Raw genomic sequence first — 19607 nt, forward strand, 5'->3', positions numbered from 1 at the left:
TCCCCCACCCCCAGCTTCTCGCTTGTACTTCCTCCCATCCCCTACCCCCTCCCAATCTTCTTATTCGTGTTTCTGCCCCTTCCTTTCCTGTCCTGATGAAGGGTCTCTGCCTGAATCGTCAGCTGTATACTCATTTCCATAGCTGCTGAGCTCTTTCAGCACTTTGTGTGTGCTGATCCATCATTAAGGACTGTCAGCATCCAGGATGTGACCTCTTCTCATTACTACCACTAGAGAGAAGGTACACACTTGACGTTTCAGGAACAGCTTCTTCCCCTCTGCCATCAGATTTCTGAATGTACCCTCGTACATTTGCTCACTGATTTTGTTCTCTTTTGGTGCTACTTACTTATTTTTTAAAATGTATTTCATATTGTAATGTAAACAACAGGAATTCTGCAGATGCTGGAAATTCAAGCAACACACATCAAAGTTGCTGGTGAACACAGCAGGCCAGGCAGCATCTCTAGGAAGAGATTTCTCTTACTAACTCTTCCTTCAGTTAGTCCTGACGAAGGGTCTCGGCCTGAAACGTCGACTGTACCTCTTCCTAGAGATGCTGCCTGGTCTGCTGCGTTCACCAGCAACTTTGATGTGTGTTGCTCATATTGTAATGTGTAGATATTTACAATGTCTTGCAATGTACTGCTTCCTAAAATCAGCACATTTCAGGAAATTGATAATATATTATTATTATTATAATTCAGGATATATATAAATGTCAATGATATTAAACCTGATCCTGTTTCAATATTTATGATTGTAATGCCTCGGATGCTGCTGCAAACTAGTTTTTCATTGCATTCGCGCAAACTTGTGCATGTGACTGTGAACTTGTCCATGAACTCGGATGCCATCGATGCTCTCGGCTCTCGATTGTCGGTTCGATCAGAGTCCGCTCGCCGCTCGACGGATCGCGCCTGCCCGTTGTCAAGGAGGGTCGAACGCATCGAGCAGGGAAGGATGAGCCTGGCGGAGAACAGGCCGTCGCGCAAAAATGCCGGCAACCGCATGTCGCGGCTGTTGGAGGCAGAGGAAGAGGACGATTTCTACAAGACGACTTACGGCGGCTTCCACGAGGTAGGCGGCGGCGGTAGGGACAGTGGCCCCCGCTCCCGGGCCAAGGCGGTCGGCCGGACGGCCTAATGGCGAGTATGGCGGTTGAAGGGAGGGCGGGACCAACTGTGTTTCTTCGCCCTCCGATTGGCTGAATTGGTGCCTGCTGTCTGGGGAAACCCTCGTGTCCTATTGGACGCCACCGCAGTCAGTTACGACGCAGTCTCCGCGCCTGTCTCCTAGAGTATGAAGTGTGCGTCCCGGGTTTCTCGGAAAGATAACCCCCGGGGTTTGCAGCTGTCTCGGAGATGGAGTGGAGCGAATGGAAGGAAGGAGGGTTTGCATATTCACATCCCCACTGCAATGCATTGTGAGAATTGAAATGCACCCGTCCTCATTCCCCACTACGACCGTAGTCATACTTTATTGATCCCGGGGGAAATTGGTTTTCGTTACAGTTGCACCATAAATAATTAAATAGTAATAAAACCATAAATAGTTAAATAGTAATATGTAAATTATTCCAGGAAATAAGTCCAGGACCAGCCTATTGGCTCAGGGTGTCTGACCCTCCAAGGGAGGAGTTGTAAAGTTTGATGGCCACAGGCAGGAATGACTTCCTATGACGCTCTGTGCTGCATCTCGGTGGAATGAGTCTCTGGCTGAATGTACTCCTGTGCCCACCCAGTCCATCATGTAATGGATGGGAGACATTGACCAAGATGGCATGCAACTTACACAGCATCCTCTTTTCAGACACCACCATCAGAGAGTCCAGTTCCATCCCCACAACATCACTGGCCTTACGAATGAGTTTGTTGATTCTGTTGGTGTCTGCTACCCTCAGCCTGCTGCCCCAGCACACAACAGCAAATATGATAGCACTGGCCACCACAGACTCGTAGAACATCCTCAGCATCGTCCGGCAGATGTTAAAGGACCTCAGTCTCCTCAGGAAATAAAGACGGCTCTGACCCTTCTTGTAGACAGTGTTCTTTGACCAGTCCAGTTTATTGTCAATTCGTATCCCCAGGTATTTGTAATCCTCCACCATGTCCACACTGACCCCCTGGATGGAAACAGGGGTCACCGGTACCTTAGCTCTCCTCAGGTCTACCACCAGCTCCTTAGTCTTTTTCACATTAAGCTGCAGATAATTCTGCTCACACCATGTGACAAAGTTTCCTACCGTAGCCCTGTACTCAGCCTCATCTCCCTTGCTGATGCATCCAACTATGGCAGAGTCATCCGAAAACTTCTGAAGATGACAAGACTCTGTGCAGTAGTTGAAGTCCGAGGTGTAAATGGTGAAGAGAAAGGGAGACAAGACAGTCCCCTGTGGAGCCCCAGTGCTGCTGATCACTCTGTCAGACACACAGTGTTGCAAGCACACGTACTGTGGTCTGCCAGTCAGGTAATCAAGAATCCATGACACCAGGGAAGCATCCACCTGCATCGCTGTCAGCTTCTCCCCCAGCAGAGCAGGGCGGATGGTGTTGAACGCACTGGAGAAGTCAAAAAACATGACCCTCACAGTGCTCGCTGGCTTGTCCAGGTGAGCATAGACACGGTTCAGCAGGTAGACGATGGCATCCTCAACTCCTAGTCGGGGCTGGTAGGTGAACTGGAGGGGATCTAAGTGTGGCCTGACCATCGGCCGGAGCAGCTCCAGAACAAGTCTCTCCAGGGTCTTCATGATGTGGGAGGTCAATGCCACCGGTCTGTAGTCATTGAGGCCGCTGGGGCGCGGCGTCTTCGGCACAGGGACGAGGCAGGACGTCTTCCACGGCACAGGAACCCTCCGGAGCCTCAGGCTCAGGTTGAATACATGGCAAAGTACTCCACATAGCTGAGGAGCACAGGCTTGCAGAAGCGATTTACCAGAATGCTCCTGGGTCCGAGGAATTTTAGTTGTGTGGAGATGTTGGAGTTCAGGGGTTAGGCGTTGGTCTAATTGGAACATTCAAAATTTATGCAGGACCACAAACATATCACTGAATCAGCAAGTCAAGTTTATTGTCATTTAACTATATACATGTATACCGTCAAATGAGACAACGCTTCTCTGGACCAGGGTGTAAAGAACAGTGGTACACTTAGGAGATAAATTATGTATAAATAAATTAAATATTGTAAGCAACGGAACAGATTAACCAGTGATACTTTGAATACGAAGCTGCTGGGAGTTCAGACGCCTAATGAACTGGGGGAAGAAACTGTTTCTATGCTGACTATTCTTGTTTTTATACATCGTAGTTTCCTGCCTGGTGGTAGCAAGTAAAAGATCCATGTTATTTCGAAGGGGCCTGTGTACGCAGCACTCCTAATCAGTGGCCCTGGTGGATGGTAGGGAGACCCCTACAATCCTCTCAGCTGTTCTCACAGTTCTTTGTCGGGACTTCTGGTCCGTGGCTCTGCTGCTCCCATACCAGATGGATCTGAGATGCAGCTTGTCATGACGCTCCCAATAGTGTTCCTGTAAAACGCAGTTAAGAAGGGGGTGGGGGAGCCTCGCTTCTTGTTCAGGGAGATGATGTTGAGGGATCAAATGAGGTCATCTGTGATGTGAACTCCCAGGAACTTGGTGCACCTTACTTTCTCTTTGGAGCAACCATGTATTCGCAGAGGGGGATGGTACATTTGCGCCTTCCTAAAGTCAACAGTTATTTCCTGGTCTTCTCCATTTTCAGACTTAGGTTCTTCTTCTCACAACTGTCCACCAGTTATTCCAGGCCTTCAGGCCAACTCATCCATACCATCCACATTGCCTGTCTATGCCAGTCCATTTGCCTGCATTTCGCACATACCACTCTAAACTTTCCTAATCAGTGTACCTGTCCATATCCCTCCAAACCTTTCCTATCCGTGTACTTGTCCATATCCTTCCAAACCTTTCCTATTCGTGTACGTCCATATCCCTCCAAACCTTTCCTATCTATGTACCTGTCCATATCCCTCTAAACCTTTCCTATCCGTCTCCCTGTCCGTATCCCTCTAAACTTTTCCTATCCGTGTACCTGTCCGTATCCCTCCAAGTCTTTCCTATCCGTGTACCTGTCCGTCCCCTCCAAACTTTTCCTATCCGTGTACCCGTCCGTATCCCTCTAAACCTTTCCTATCCGTGTACCTGTCCATATCCCTCCAAACCTTTCCTATCCGTGTACCTGTCCATATCCTTCCAAACCTTTCCTATTCGTGTACGTCCATATCCCTCCAAACCTTTCCTATCCATGTACCTGTCCATATCCCTCTAAACCTTTCCTATCCGTCTCCCTGTCCGTATCCCTCTAAACTTTTCCTATCCGTGTACCTGTCCGTATCCCTCCAAGTCTTTCCTATCCGTGTACCTGTCCGTCCCCTCCAAACTTTTCCTATCCGTGTACCTGTCTGTATCCCTCTAAACCTTTCCTATCCGTGTACCTGTCCGTAGCCCTCTAAACCTTTCCTATCCGTATACCTGTCCGTATCCCTCTAAACCTTTCCTATCCGTGTACCTGTCCGTATCCCTCTAAACCTTTCCCATCCGTGTACCTGTCCGTATCCCTCTAAACCTTTCCCATCCGTGTACCTGTCCGTATCCCTCTAAACCTTTCCTATCCGTGTACCTGTCCGTATCCCTCTCAACCTTTCCCATCCGTGTACCTGTCCGTATCCCTCTAAACCTTTCCTATCCGTGTACCTGTCCGTATTCCTCTGAACCTTTCCCATCCATGTACCTGTCCGTATCCCTCTCAACCTTTCCCATCTGTGTACCTGTCCATATCCCTCTAAACCTTTCCTATCCGTGTACCTGTCCGTATCCCTCTCAACCTTTCCCATCCGTGTACCTGTCCGTATCCCTCCAAGTCTTTCCTATCCGTGTACCTGTCCGTCCCCTCCAAACTTTTCCTATCCGTGTACCTGTCTGTATCCCTCTAAACCTTTCCTATCCGTGTACCTGTCCGTAGCCCTCTAAACCTTTCCTATCCGTATACCTGTCCGTATCCCTCTAAACCTTTCCTATCCGTGTACCTGTCCGTATCCCTCTAAACCTTTCCCATCCGTGTACCTGTCCGTATCCCTCTAAACCTTTCCCATCCGTGTACCTGTCCGTATCCCTCTAAACCTTTCCTATCCGTGTACCTGTCCGTATCCCTCTCAACCTTTCCCATCCGTGTACCTGTCCGTATCCCTCTAAACCTTTCCCATCCATGTACCTGTCCGTATCCCTCTCAACCTTTCCCATCTGTGTACCTGTCCATATCCCTCTAAACCTTTCCTATCCGTGTACCTGTCCGTATCCCTCTCAACCTTTCCCATCCGTGTACCTGTCCGTATCCCTCTCAACCTTTCCCGTCTGTGTACCTGTCCGTATCCCTCTAAACCTTTCCTATCCGTGTACCCGTCCGTATCCCTCTGAACCTTTCCTATCCGTGTACCTGTCCGTATCCCTCTGAACCTTTCCTATCCGTGTACCTGTCCGTATCCCTCTGAACCTTTCCTATCCGTGTACCTGTCCGTATCCCTCTGAACCTTTCCTATCCGTGTACCTGTTGAACTTTTTTTTACACCTTGTAATTGTTGCTGCCTCAAGCACTTCCACTGGCAGCTCATTGCATATTTCCACAACCCGTTGTGTAGAAGAAGTTGTCCCCAGGCCCCCTTTAAATCTCTCCCCTCTCACCTTAAACTTGTACCCTCTAGTCTTTTTCCCAGGGTCCCTAGAGTCTGGTCTCCCAAGCCAGGGAAAAATGTCTGTGCATTCACTGTCTTTTCCCCTCATTATTTTACACACCTCTGTAACATCACCCCTCAGTCTCCTACAGTTCCGTAAGGTTGTCATAGCCGTGGGTGGTAATGGAGATAAGCTCCCACTACTTTTAAATGCTCCCAGTGGCGTGCGCCTCAAGTAGCCTCTGACAACCAAGTCCAGCTCCTGGCCTTCATGTGTAGCTAATACTAAGCTCGGCATAACCGTTTCTGCTAACAGGAGGAGGGGCAAAGGTAGGTTACTGGCACTTTAAAACCAGTTGCATTACGCAGACGAGGCTTGTCAACCGTGGCCGGCAACTCCTCTAGGAGAAGGATGACTCTGATCTCAAACCTCCACTGCCTTGCACTGTACCTACTCATGGGGAAGGCTTTGACAGTAAACCCCGAGGGAGAAGTTGGGGTCTCTAAGGCAGTCCTATGTTGAGTTCAATGCTGACTAGCAACTCCTGTGATGCTGCTGGTGTCAAACTGTATTGGCCTCTGCATTTCCTTTGGGTTCATCAGCTTTGTGGAGAGGGGGAGCTTGCTATATGGGCAACAGCTTGCTTTCAATATCATACTACCCTGGCTTTTGTATCACCTAGACAGCTGGGACACAACATCCATGGTTGACCCCAACTAATGGGACCTTAGCAGTCTCTTATGTTTCAGTGATTAAATTCCCAGCATGCCAAACCTCTTCCTGTAACTCAGGCTCTTAACTCTTGCCAATACCTGGTAAAAGGCAAGTTGGGCTGTATCTGGAAGGACCAGTTAGCGTTTCAGAGTGTTTGTATGTGGCTTGCCAGGGTATACAGTGGTGCTAGAAAGTTTGTGAACCCTGTAGAATTTTCAACATTTCTGAATAAATATGACCTAAAATATGATCAGATTTTCACCTGTCCTAAAACTAGATAAAGAGAACCCAATTAAATAAATAACACAAAAACATTATACTTGTTCATTTATTTATTGAGAAAAATGATCCAATATTATATGTATTTGTTGGAAAAAGTATGGGGGAATTTTAGGCCATTCCTCCTTACAAAACTGCTTCAACTCTGGGATGTTACTGGGCTTCCTTGCATGAACTGCCTGCTTCAGGCCCTCCACAACATTTTTATAGGATTAAGGTCAGCACTTTGACTCGACCATTCCAAAACACAAATTTTCTTCTTTTTAATCCACTTTGTCGTTGATTTACTCTTGTCTTTCGGATCATTGTCTTGTTGCATTCTCCAACTTCTATTAAGCTTCAGGGTGACTGTCTGCTACCCTGACATTCTCCTGTAAAATGTCTTGATACAATTTTGAATTCATTGTTCCCTCAACAATTGCAAGCTGTCCAGGCAGCAGAGCAGCCCCAAACTGTGATGCTTCTTCCACCATGCTTCACAGTTGGGATGGGGTTTTGGTGTTGGTGTACAGTGCCCTTTTTTCCTCCAAACATAACTCTGCATTTCTGCCAAAAAGTTCAACTTTTGTCTCATCCCTCCACAGAACATTGTCCCAGAAGCATTGTGGAACGTCCAGGTGGTCTTTTGCAAACTTTGAGACGTGCAGCAATGTTTTTGTTTAAGAGCAGTGGTTTCCTCCGTGGTGTCCTTCCATGAACACCTTTCTTGTTCAGTGTTTTTCTTATAGTGGACACATGAACAGAGACTTTAGCAAGTCTACAGATTTCTGTAGGTCTTTTGCTGTTACCCTTGGGTTCTTTTTCACCTCCTTTAGCATGGTACATTGTGCTGTTGGTGTGAACTTTGCAGGATGCCCACACCTAGGGAAACAGTACTGGGTTTCCTCCATTTTTAGAGGTTTTTTCTTACTGTGGACTGGTGAACACTCAGTAAAGCTTTTATATCCTTTTCCAGTTTCATGCATCTCTACAATTCTTCTTCCAAGGTCTTCTAAAAGTTGTTTTGATCAAGACATGGTGCACCATAAACAGATTTTTTTTGAGAAGAGCAGGTTCTGTCAATAATCTGACTTTGTGTGTCCTTTTTATAGGGCAGGGCACCTCTACAACCCAATTCATCTCATTGATTGGAACACCTGACTCCAAATAGCTTTTGTAGAAAGCTTTACTCCAGAGGGTCACATACTTTTCCCAACAAATACAAGTAATAGATAATTTTTCACAATAAATAAGTGAACAAGTATAATGTTTTTGTGTTATTTATTTAATTGGGTTCTCTTTATCTAGTTTTAAGACAGGTGAAGATCTGATCACATTTTAGGTCATACTTATGCAGAAAGTGAGAAAGTTCTACAGGTTTCACAAGCTTTTATAGCACCACTGTATGTGGAGAGGATTTTACTGCCTGGGGTGTCCAGAGTCAGGGGATGTCCTGCCTGGCAGTGACACAAGAGGTTCTGCAGATGATGGAAATCTTGAAGTACACACACAAAACACTGGAGGGTCAGGGAGCATCGAGGTAGGGGAATAGCAATTGACATTCTGGGCTGAGACCCTTTGTCGGGTCTGAAAAGAAAGGGGAAAACGTCAGAATAAGAAGGGGCAGGAGCAGAGTACAAGCTGGCAGGTGATAGGCGAGACCAGGTGCACCCCCTCCCTCTAGTTCTCTACCTCCTTCCTTTCATCCATGGTTTACTTTCCTCTCGCTATCAAATTCCTCCTTAGTCAGCTTCTCACATCAACCTACCCACCATTTCCCTCACCTGGTTTCACTGCCCCTCCCGCCATGCAGCTCTCCCTCCTCACTACTTCTCCTGTGGTGGGGTGATCCCTCCTCACAAACTACACCCAGTGTTTACTGTGATTGAAAATGTGATTCATAGAACTTGTTCGCAAGTCCCTACAAAGGATTGGAGATATTTATCAGGAGCTCTGGGTATGCAGGGCCCTTAGCATTGTAAATCAGCCCTTCCATCTGTCCAAAAATCACTTTGACCCTTACTATGAGGCTGGAGGCACTGTAGAATTAGACAAGGGCTGTTAGGATGGGAAACAGATTTTCCCCCAGGCTGTAAGACAACTGAACTCATTGACACCATCCAGGTCTCACCACATATGAAGTGCCAGTAGTATTAGACTGTTTTAACTTGTGCTGTAAATGCACCTTATTACTTGTTCATTTATTTGTGGTAATATTACTTCATATGTCATGTGTGTGAGTAATATGTATTGTGATGTGCACCCTGGTCAGGAGGAACGTTGTTTTATTTGATGGTATACATGTGTACGATTGAGTGACAATAAACTGAACTCCAGCTTGCTGCGTACATTGGGTTACTGTGTTTACTAGCAGGTAAGGGCTGTTTGGGACTGGGGAGAATTTTGCTGGGCGACCGGCAGGACATGGTGTTGGCTGTCCCTGATGACACTCTCCGCCCCACTCTCTCTCTTTTGCCTCCCTCACTGCTCTCCCCTCCCCTTCAAACTTTCCCTCACATATCTTTCTCTCCATATCTCCTCCCTCCCCCTTTGTTACCTCCTATCCATTTCCCTCTGTCCTTTCTCTTTTTTCCCCTCCCTCCTCCTCCCCCACTTCCCCTTCCACCATCCTCCTTCTCCCTTTTCACTTTCTCCCACTCTCATTCTCTACGACATCTCTCTACATTCCCACTCCCCCCTCTCCCCCTCGCCTTCTCTCTCTCCCCCTCCCCTACATTTCCCCTTCACCCTTCCCCCTCCCCCTCCCCTGCCCCTCCTCCCCTCACGCCACCCCTCTCCTCTCGCTCCCCCCTCCCCCTCACACCTCTCACCCCTTCTCCCTCTCCCTTCTTCCCTCACTCTGAGTCCTCCTCCTCTCACGCCACCCTCCCCCTCTCCTCCCACCATCCCTATACCCTACCCCTCTCTGTTCCCCTCCTTTCCCTCTTTCCTCCCTTCCCTCCCTCTTTTTGCTTCCTCCTCATCCTCCCCTTCTCTCTTCCCTCCTCCACCCTTTTCCTTCCCCCTTTCCCTCTTCCTCCCTACTCCCTGTTTCTCTCTCCTCCTACCTCTCCTCCCTCCTCCCTCGGCAGGAGTCTGGAGATGACGAGTACAATACGGACCAGTCAGAGAGCGAGGACGAGGTGGACTCGGACTTCGACATTGACGAGGGGGACGAGCCAGCCAGTGACCAGGAGGATGACGAGCCGCGCAGGAAACGCCGTGTCATCACCAAAGTCTACAAGGTGAGGTGTGGGTGGCCATGAGGGCGGGGGAGGGGGGGGGTGCAGAAACTCTCCTGTGGGCTCTTCTCCATCCTCTTTTATATCTGACTGCCAGCTCCTTGACTGCAGGGCACAGCGCAGATCAGATGATGGGAATTGGCCTCCCATTCCTCCCCTGCCATAACAGTTACACCTGCACTGACACAGAACCTGTTCACAAGGTTCAACTGGGTGGAGTTAGTCCATGCACTCAACATCCGCCACATTACCTCTCCCCTGTCTACAAGGCACAGGTCAGGAGTGTGACAGGACACTCTGTATGGCCACTCTTCCACAGAACAGCATCTTAATCATCCTTACGACCCTCAATGCTGCTGACTGGCACTCGATCACTTTCTTAAAACAATTGCTAATTCTCTCTTTTGCTTTCACATTGCAACCAGCTTCCTCTCATGGACTCCATCTACACTTCTCACTGCTTCAGTAAAGCAGCCAGTATGATCAAAGACCCGACCCTAGACATTTTCTCTTCTCTCTCTTCCCACTGGGTAGAAGGTATAAAAGCCCAGAAGCACAAACTGGAGAATGGTTCCCTAGTATGATAAAATGAAGTCTTGACCTCACCTTGAGCCTCATTATGACCTTATACCTTATTGTCGACCTGCCCTCGTTTTCTTTGTAACTGGAACACTAGTCTGCATTCTGATGTCGTTTAACCTCATTCTTAATGATTTGAATACATCAGATTCTACAGATGCAGGAAATCTGGAGCAACGCTGGAAGAACTCAGCAGGTCAGGCACCATCTATCTATGGAAGGAAATATAAACAGTCAGTGTTTCATCCTGATGAAGGCTTTGGTCCAAAACGTTGACTGTTTATTCCTCGCCGTAGAGGCTGCCTTGATTCTCCAGCATTTTCTGGGTGTAATGATCTGATCTGTATGAACAGTGTGCAAGACAAGCTTTTCACTGTATCTTGGTACATGTGACAAGAACAAACCAGTTCCAATAACAAGCTGACACCATTTTAGCATATTATCATCATTTTGTGTTACACAATTTTGCGCATGCTAAGGAGGAATCAAATATGACTTCTGGCAAATTTAACTCTTTCCTTACACATTCAATGGTATTTCCATCACTGAATCCTCCACTGTCAATATCTATGCGACTATCTTTGACCAGAAACTGAACTGGAGTAGCCCTTGACATGCAATTTGACTACAAGAGCTGATGGAAGGAATCACCTCAAAACTCCCCAAAGCCTGTTCACCTGTCTACAAGGCTCAACTCTCCAGTTCCCTGGGTGGAGTTAGTCCATGCACTCAACATCCGCCACATTACCTCTCCCCTGTCTACAAGGCACAGGTCAGGAGTGTGATGGGGCACTCTCCAATTCCCGGGTGGAGTTAATCTATGTATTGAACATACGCCACATCACCTGTTCAACGTCTACAAAGCACAGGTCAAGAGTGTGAGTGGACACTCTCCACTTCCCTGGGTACGTACAGCTCCAACAACTCTCGGGAAGCTTGGCACAACCTGAGACAAAGCCGCCCACTCAGTTGTGGCACCTCATCCACAGCCACTCACTCACTTCATTACTGATGCACGGTAGCAGCAGTCTGTACAGGATGCACTGCAGCAATGTAGCAAAGCTCCTTAGACATAAACCTTCCAAATCCACAACCTCTACCAGATAGAAGGACAAGAGCCACAAAAACACGAGGAACACCACCCCCGGAAGTTGCTCTCCGAGCCACACATCATCCCACTTGGAAATATATCACCGTTCCTTCACCGTCGCTCAGTCAAAATGTTAGAAGTGCTTCCCTGACAGCTTACTCACACCTCAAGGACTGCAGTGGTTGTAGAAGGCAGCTCATCACCGCTGCCTTCTCAGAGCAACTAGGGACGGATAATTAAATGCTGGTTCAGCCTAGCATGGACAAAACACTGGGTGGGCAGAAGATCCTGTTTCTGTGCTGGATCTCTCTGTGTTCCTCCCCCCACACCAGAGTTAATGCCTGTTGTCATCCTGCAGGAGCCAGTGAAGTCGAGTCGGCCAAAAGCCAAGCCCAGGAAGTCTTTGGGCACCCCTGGCACGTCAGAGAAAGCATATCCTGACAAGGGGGACACCACTGATCTCCCGGACGAATTTGGAGAATGTAAGTGTCCATTGTCACACGTTGTTCACTCACTAACAAAAGCAGGTGGACTCAGATATGCACAGTCAAAGGTGCTGCCTGACAGAGGCAGACTGTGGTAATCCAGACCTTGGTGCTGTGTGTGTGCATGTAATCTACACATTCTCTCTGTGATGGTTTGGTGCTCAATTCTCTCTCACATTCCAACTACGTGGGTTAGATGGGTTAATCAGCTGATGTGGCCGAGAAGTAGAACCTCTGCCTTTGGTGTGCTCTTAGGATCCAGTCTTTATTCCTTATAAAGACGTCTGGGACTGGGGTAGGTCTTTTAGCAAAGTGAGTCTTACTAACCACCAACCACCCATTTACGCCCATCACATTTCATTCTCCTGCATTTTTCTATCAAGTCCCCCCAGATCCTACCCCTCATCAACATACTGGGGGGGGGGGCGGTGGTTAAGAGTTACTGTGGGCAATTAACCCCCCAACCTAACACATCATGGGCGGGGTGTCGAAACTGGAGCACCCGAGGGAAACCCATGTGCGTGAATGCGCGCACACACACCCCACTGGAGGTCAGGATTGAACCTGGAGTGGATGTACTGCTGTCAGAGGAGGTATCTGGTCGGGGGAGGTTGGGGTGTTATATTGCTGATGGTGGGATCTTGCTGTGTCAGTGACAGGATCGGGGGTTTGGGGATGGTGGTTCTGAGTTTTCGAGTCAGGAGCCACAACTGACCATGACCGTGATCTATTCTCTTCCTCCTGGCCCCATCCATTCCTCTCAACTCCTTCCTTCCCTGTACTTCCTCCCTTCCACTCTCCCTGCAGGTGGCCGCAAGTCAGTGCGGCAGTCGACCACAGAGCACACGCGGCTGACTTACCTGCGGGTGCAGGAGCGCCAGGTGCAGCCCCGCCGCCTTCGCAAGGCGCCGCACGCAGAGACCCACCAGCTCAGCCAGGAGGAGCTGCTGGCGGAGGCCAAGCTCACTGAGGAGATCAACCTGCGCTCCCTGGGTAGGTTCAGAAACACGGGGCTGCTCGCTCATCCTGCCCGACTGGTAGAGCTGCTGCCCTGTGGCCCCGGTCATGGATTCGATCCCCACTTCCAGTGTGTGTGTGTGTGTGCATATCTTTGTTTGGCTGCATGTGTCCTTGTGTGTGTGGTTTGCATCTTCTCCCTGTGATTGTGTGAGTGTCCCCCTCAGGTGTTCCAGTTCCCTTCCACATCCCAAAGGTGTGACTCACCTAATTTTCCAATGTCTCTTGCCCATGTCAGGACACTCCACTTCCACGGGTGAGTGCATCTCCCACAACAGTCAAGGTGCTTGACAGCACCTGGGACAAGGCAGCATCGACAAGCACTAGTTCACCACCTGCCGGGGGGAGAGAGGAAAGAGAATGTCCAGGGTGGGTGGCGGCTGCCTTCTCAAGGCAGAGTGAAGGCTGGATTCCCTGAGATACTGAGTTGTGCCCAGAGTTCTCTTGTGGTCCGAATGTGTTCTCTGTGGTGCATTGTAAAAAAATCCGTGAGGACATGCTGAACTCCTTATCCTCCTGAGGAGGTGGAAGCAACAGCGGATTTTCCCATCCAGCACAGCGAAGTAGTGTAGTGGATCAGCCCGATCATGTAGAGACTTGAATGAACTTCCATAGGTGCACAGTGGAGAGTGTGGGTTGGTATGGAAACACCTATGCCCAGGAACAGAACAGTCTACAGAAAGTGATGGACACAGCCCAGTCCATCACAGGCAAAGCCCTCCCCACCATTGACATGGAGCACGGCAACAAGCAAAGCAGCGTCCATCCAGGCCAGGCTCCCTTTTTGCTGCTACCATCAGGCAGAGGCACATGAGTCCCACACCACCAGGCTCAGGAACAGTTGTTACCCTACAATCATCAGGCTCCTGAACCAGTGAGGATAACTTCACTCACCCCAACTCTGATTGATCCCACGACTCACTTTCAAGGCTCTTTACAACTCACATACCCAGTACTGTTTTTATTTGCACAGTTTGTCTTCTTTTGCACATTGGTTGTTTGTCAGTCTTTGTTTATGTATGCTTTTTTCATAAAGGTCTATGGTATTTCCCTTTTCCTGTAAATGCCTGTAAAAAATGAATCTCATGGTAGTGTATGGTAACATACGTACTTTGATAATGAACTCACTTTGAACTATGAGTGATGGGATAGTCTAGAGGGCCTGAAGGTTCTCCAAGTGTCCTTGCTGTAAATGCTTAACTGTGCTGCCCAAGTGCACAGTCCTTTCTCTGATCTTTCTCCCCCCGCCACACAGAACTTTTCAGACTCGATGGTGTGGTTAGCGTAACACTTTACAGTGCCAGCGATCATAGTTCAGTTCCTCCTGCTGCCTGTGACCATAAAGTACGATGACCCTTGCACCTAGCGCAGTCTTCGACAGTGTTGGTTGCTGACACAGATTTCACTGTGTGTTTTGATGTACGTATGACGTGTGATATACATCTTTGACTCTTTAATCCCACCCCTGCAGAGAACTACGAGCGGCTGGAGGCGGACAAGAAGAAGCAGGTGCTGAAGAAGCGGCGGTGCGTGGGACCTACGATCCGTTTCCATTCTGTCACCATGCCGCTGGTCACTGAGATCAACGTAAAGGAGGAGAATGTGGATGTAGAAGGGTGAGTGAGGGGCCATGTGGGGAGTGGCGGGGGAGGGATAACGGCTGCCCTGCTTTCCATGAAGTGCAGGATTGGTAAATTGGTTTATTATTGTCACACATGCAAAACTTTGTTTTGAATGCCATCCATTTTGTTGCATTAGTACATCGAGATCATAGTCATAGTCATACTTTATTGATCCCGGGGGAAATTGGTTTTCGTTACAGTTGCACCATAAATAATAAATAGTGTTAGAACCATAAATAGTTAAATAGTAATATGTAAATTATGCCAGTAAATTATGAAATAAGTCCAGGACCAGCCTATTGGCTCAGGGTGTCTGACCCTCCAAGAGAGGAGTTGTAAAGTTTGATGGCCACAGGCAGAAATGACTTCCTATGACGCTCTGTGCTGCATCTCGGTGGAATGAGTCTCTGGCTGAATGTACTCCTGTGCCCACCCAGTACATTATGTAGTGGATGAGAGACATTGACCAAGATGGCATGCAACTTGGACAGCATCCTCTTTTCAGACACCACCGTCAGAGAGTCCAGTTCCATCCCCACAACATCACTGGCCTTACAAATGAATTTGTTGATTCTGTTGGTGTCTGCTACCCTCAGCCTGCTGCCTCAGCACACAACAGCAAACATGATCGCACTGGCCACCACAGACTCGTAGAACATCCTCAGCATCGTCCGGCAGATGTTAAAGGACCTCAGTCTCCTCAGGAAATAGAGACAGCTCTGACCCTTCTTGTAGACAGCCTCAGTGTTCTTTGACCAGTCCAGTTTATTGTCAATTCGTATCCCCAGGTATTTGTAATCCTCCACCATGTCCACACTGACCCCCTGGATGGAAACAGGGGTCACCAGTACCTTAGCTCTCCTAACCCCAGTGAAAACAACAGCAGAATGCAGAATAAGTGTTATTGTTGCAAAGAAAGTGCAGTGCAGACAGGCATTAAGGTACAAGGGCCATAACAAGTTAGATTGTGCTGTTAAGAGCCCATCGTATTGTACTAGAGGTAGAAGCTGTCCTTCAGCCTTGTGGTACATGCTTTCAGGGTTTTTATCTTGTACAGTAACAAAGAACTTTTGACCTCACAGTCTACCTCATCGGACCCTACTATTATCAGCTCCTACCTCCTGCTGCATTCTATGAAAGCACATAGCACCAGGCTCAAGGACTGCTTCTATCCCACTTTTATGAGAGTATTGAATGGTTCCCCAGCACAGTAAGATTGTCTCTTGGCCTCACAATCTTCCTCATCTTGGCCCGTGCACATTATTGTCTGCCTGTGCTGCACTTTCTCTGTAATTGTGACACTTCATTCTGCATTCTGTTATTGCTTTCCCTTGGACTACCTCAATCTATCGAGGTGCTGAAATGCTCTGTACGGATGGCATGCAAAACAATCTTCTTAATGAGTTATTGTCACGTGTACTGATGTACAGTGAGAAACTTAAGTTCATCCATTTTGTCATACAAGGGGTCCGTTAAGTAGTGTTTTAACAGCAGAGTAGTAGCTGTCCTTGAATGTGGTGGTACATCACTTTAGGCTTTTTTATTTACTGCCCTATGGGAGGGAGAAGAAGAGAGATTGTTCAGTGTTGGAGGGGTCTTTGATTATGTTGGCTGCTATACCGGGGCAGTGAGAAGTGTAGACAGTTCATTGAGGGGAGGCTGCTTTTAAGGCGTTTATACGTTGTCAAGCTTCCAGAGGGTTACTGGAACCACACTCACGCAGGCAAGTGGAGAGCATCCTGGCTCACTCTGACCTATGCCTTGTAGAGCTCTGGACAAGGTCAAGATGGATTTTAGTAGCCATTTGGAAAGGTCCTTCATGGAAGACTTATCCAGAATAATGTGCATGGGATCTCTGACCAATAGGCTATTTGCATTCAGACAGGGGGTAGTGGTTGATGGGCCTTATTCTGGCTGGAGGTCTATGTCTAGTGATGTTCTGCAGGGATCTACTTTGGCACATCTGCTGTTTGTAATCGATATAAATGACATGGATGAAAATGTAGATGGGTAGGTTAATGAGTTTTCAGGTGATACAAAAATTGGTGGTGTTGTGGACAGTGTAGAAGGTTGTAAAAAGATACAGCAGGGATACACTGTAGATTAGGTGCAGATATAGGCAGAGAAATGGCAAACGGAGTTAAACCCAGCTAAATATGAAGTGTTGTACTTTGGGAGATTGAATGGAAAGAGACAGTACACTGTTAAGGGCAAGTCCCCTAACAATTGTGGAGAGCAGAGGGATTGTGAGGTCTAAGTTCATAGCTCCCAGAAAGTGGCCACATAGGTTGATATGATGGCAAAGAAGGCGTATGGCATGCTTGCCTTCATTAGTCGCGGGAAGTTATGTTGCAGCTTTATAAAACTCTGGTTAGGCTGCATCTGGAGTTTTGCATTCGTTTCTGATCAAACCATGACAGGGGTTCACCAGGATGTTTCCTGGATTGGAGGAGATGAGCTATAAGGAGAGGTCAGAGAAACTAGGATTGTTTTCTGTAGAGGAGTCAAGGCTGAGGAGAGACCTGATAGAGGTCTATAGGATTATGAGAGGCAATGATAGAATAGACAGTCGGTATCCTCTTCCCAGGATTGAAGTACTTAATACTAGAGGAGGACAGGCACTTCAAAATTCAAAGTAAAATTCATTATCAGAGCACATACATGTCACCACATACAACCCTGAGATACTTTTTCTTTGCAGGCATACTTAGCAAATCTATAGAACAGTAACAGTAAACAGGATCTGTAAACTGTAAACATCAGGAACTGTAAACTATAAACAAACTGTGTAAATGCAGGTAAGGTGAGAGGGAGAAAGTTCAAAGGAGGTGTGTTGGGCAAGTTTTTTTTACATAGAGTGCTGGGAGTGAGCCCCTGAGCATCCACATCTGACCTCTCTCTATCTTTCTTCCTCCCTCTGCAGGCTGGACCACGACCCACAGCCGACATCGGAGCAATCCCAGATACCAGCGCTGGCTCCTGTGGGGAGGTGCTTGCGCAACTTCATCACTTTCAGTGATGACGCCACCTTTGAACGTGCCTTCCCCAAGGCCAAGCCGCCCAGGGTCCCGGCCCGCGAGCTCTGCCCCGTCACCCATAAGCCAGCCCTGTACCGTGACCCCATCACCGACATCCCCTACGCCAACACCCGGGCTTTCAAGATCATCCGTGAAGCCTACAAGAAGTACATCACGGCGCACGGGCTGCCTAGCTCCCAGGGTAGCTCGCAGCCTGAGCAGGCTGGCCGCAACCGCCAGAGGATCATCATCAAACAGGCCGCACCTCCTACCTGAAGGGAGAGGGGAGTACTTTATGGCCCCCTCCCACTCCCCCTCTGATCCAAAGAGAGATGTATCATCTCTTCCTGGGACGGTGTAGGGGGAGCTTCATTCGTTATCTGAACACATGAGTGTGTGATGGGACTGGATGGAGGGAGCTTCACTCTGTACCTGGGGTCCTGCGAGTGTGCAATAGGACTTGTAGAGGTCCCAGAACTCTAGGCTCCCAATTACTTTATGACTGACCCCAAGAGTATGAGATGGGACAGTGTCGAGGGAGCTTCACTCTGTGTCTGGTTGAGTTTGTCACATCCACCTGCCAGGGGCAATGTGTTGCAAAAATAACAATCTTTTGTGTATTCACAGCCTACCTTTATGCCCCTAAAAGTGTCATTTTTAAATAATAAATCTACAAAATGATTACAAGTTGTTCCTCCGTGTAAAAGCTTGTAGGTTCTATCGCTGAAGATATTTTGGAACTTTTTGAGGTTGCAGTGAATGATGGTGGAAACTTTGCAAAATCCTCCTAGAACAGTGTGAAGGAGAGAGGTTCAAAGTCTAGCCCTGGGACAGATATTCCCCTTTTATTCAAGTCATCTTTCAAAGACCAGGAACCCTTCTGTTCCCAGTTTCCTGCTTAGATCTGGATGCAGTGTGTATTTGGAGTAGCAAGGGGCCATGGCTGCCTTACACTGATAGTTCTCCCAGTTTACAGTCTCCCATTTCCCACGGGAACCCTCCCACCATTGTAACTGCCCATAGGTTTGTGCCATGATCTGTGAATGGTGGAGGCTTCCATTTTCCTTAACCTTTTCATCCGTTCCATTCCATAGAAAGATGCAGGACAAAAACAGACCCCACAGGGTCCACGTCGTCTGAGCTGATTTGATTTTAATCTTTCCATGTTCCACGATGGGGGGTTGCACACAGCCGCCTGTTAACCCACCAACTTTGGATGTCATTATGTTCTGGCAGGGAAAGGTAAACTCAGAGTTTCAAACGCTAGACACGTGTGTGCGCACATATGCACACACACAGACATACGTAGCAGCAGAGATCAGGATTGAACCTGGTACCCTACAGCTGTGAGGCAGCGACTCTACCTACTGTGCCAAGTTGGGGTACAGATGGCAGTGGAGAAGTAAATTGTTGGGTTACAAATCAGACTGGATTCAGAAGGGTTAAACTGTAATTGCCTCACACTTGTTCACCAACCTTGGATTACTGAATGAATGTGTTTTTTTAAAGAGCACCACTGTCATCCCCAAGTTAGTGTAACAAAATCTCAACTTGTAAAAGAACACTACCTGTGAATACTGTACCTCAGGTATCATTCCAAGAAATCTAGTTGTGCACCTACAAGATTAAGATACATGTTTTGTTAGTTTGGATTCAGAATTGGTTTGCCCAGAGAAGACAGAGGGCAGTAGTGGAGGGGTGTTTGCTGACCAGAGGTGAGCCACAGGGATCGGTGTTGGGACCTCTGATGTATTTTGAAATCTTTAAATGACATGGATCTAGATGTAGATGATGTGTTAGTAACTTTGCAGGTAACACAAAGGTTAGTGGTGGTGTGGACAGTGAAGGTTGTCAAAGGATACAGCAGGATATA

At 47.9% G+C, this 19607-nt stretch overlaps 1 protein-coding gene across 1 annotated transcript; it reads left to right on the top strand.

The window, feature by feature from the left end:
* Nucleotides 1–940: 940 nt before the first annotated feature.
* Nucleotides 941–18407, top strand: vps72b (vacuolar protein sorting 72 homolog b). The gene is made up of 6 exons (XM_072276101.1): nt 941–1080; nt 9775–9927; nt 11952–12075; nt 12886–13071; nt 14567–14711; nt 17641–18407. The coding sequence occupies exons 1-6, from the start codon at nt 964–966 to the stop codon at nt 18008–18010; spliced, it is 1095 nt and encodes a 364-aa protein (XP_072132202.1). The 5' UTR covers nt 941–963; the 3' UTR covers nt 18011–18407.
* The last annotated feature ends 1200 nt before the right edge of the window (nt 18408–19607 follow it).

The sequence above is a fragment of the Mobula birostris genome, chromosome 2, assembly GCF_030028105.1.
Source record: "Mobula birostris isolate sMobBir1 chromosome 2, sMobBir1.hap1, whole genome shotgun sequence".
NCBI lineage: Eukaryota > Metazoa > Chordata > Chondrichthyes > Myliobatiformes > Myliobatidae > Mobula > Mobula birostris.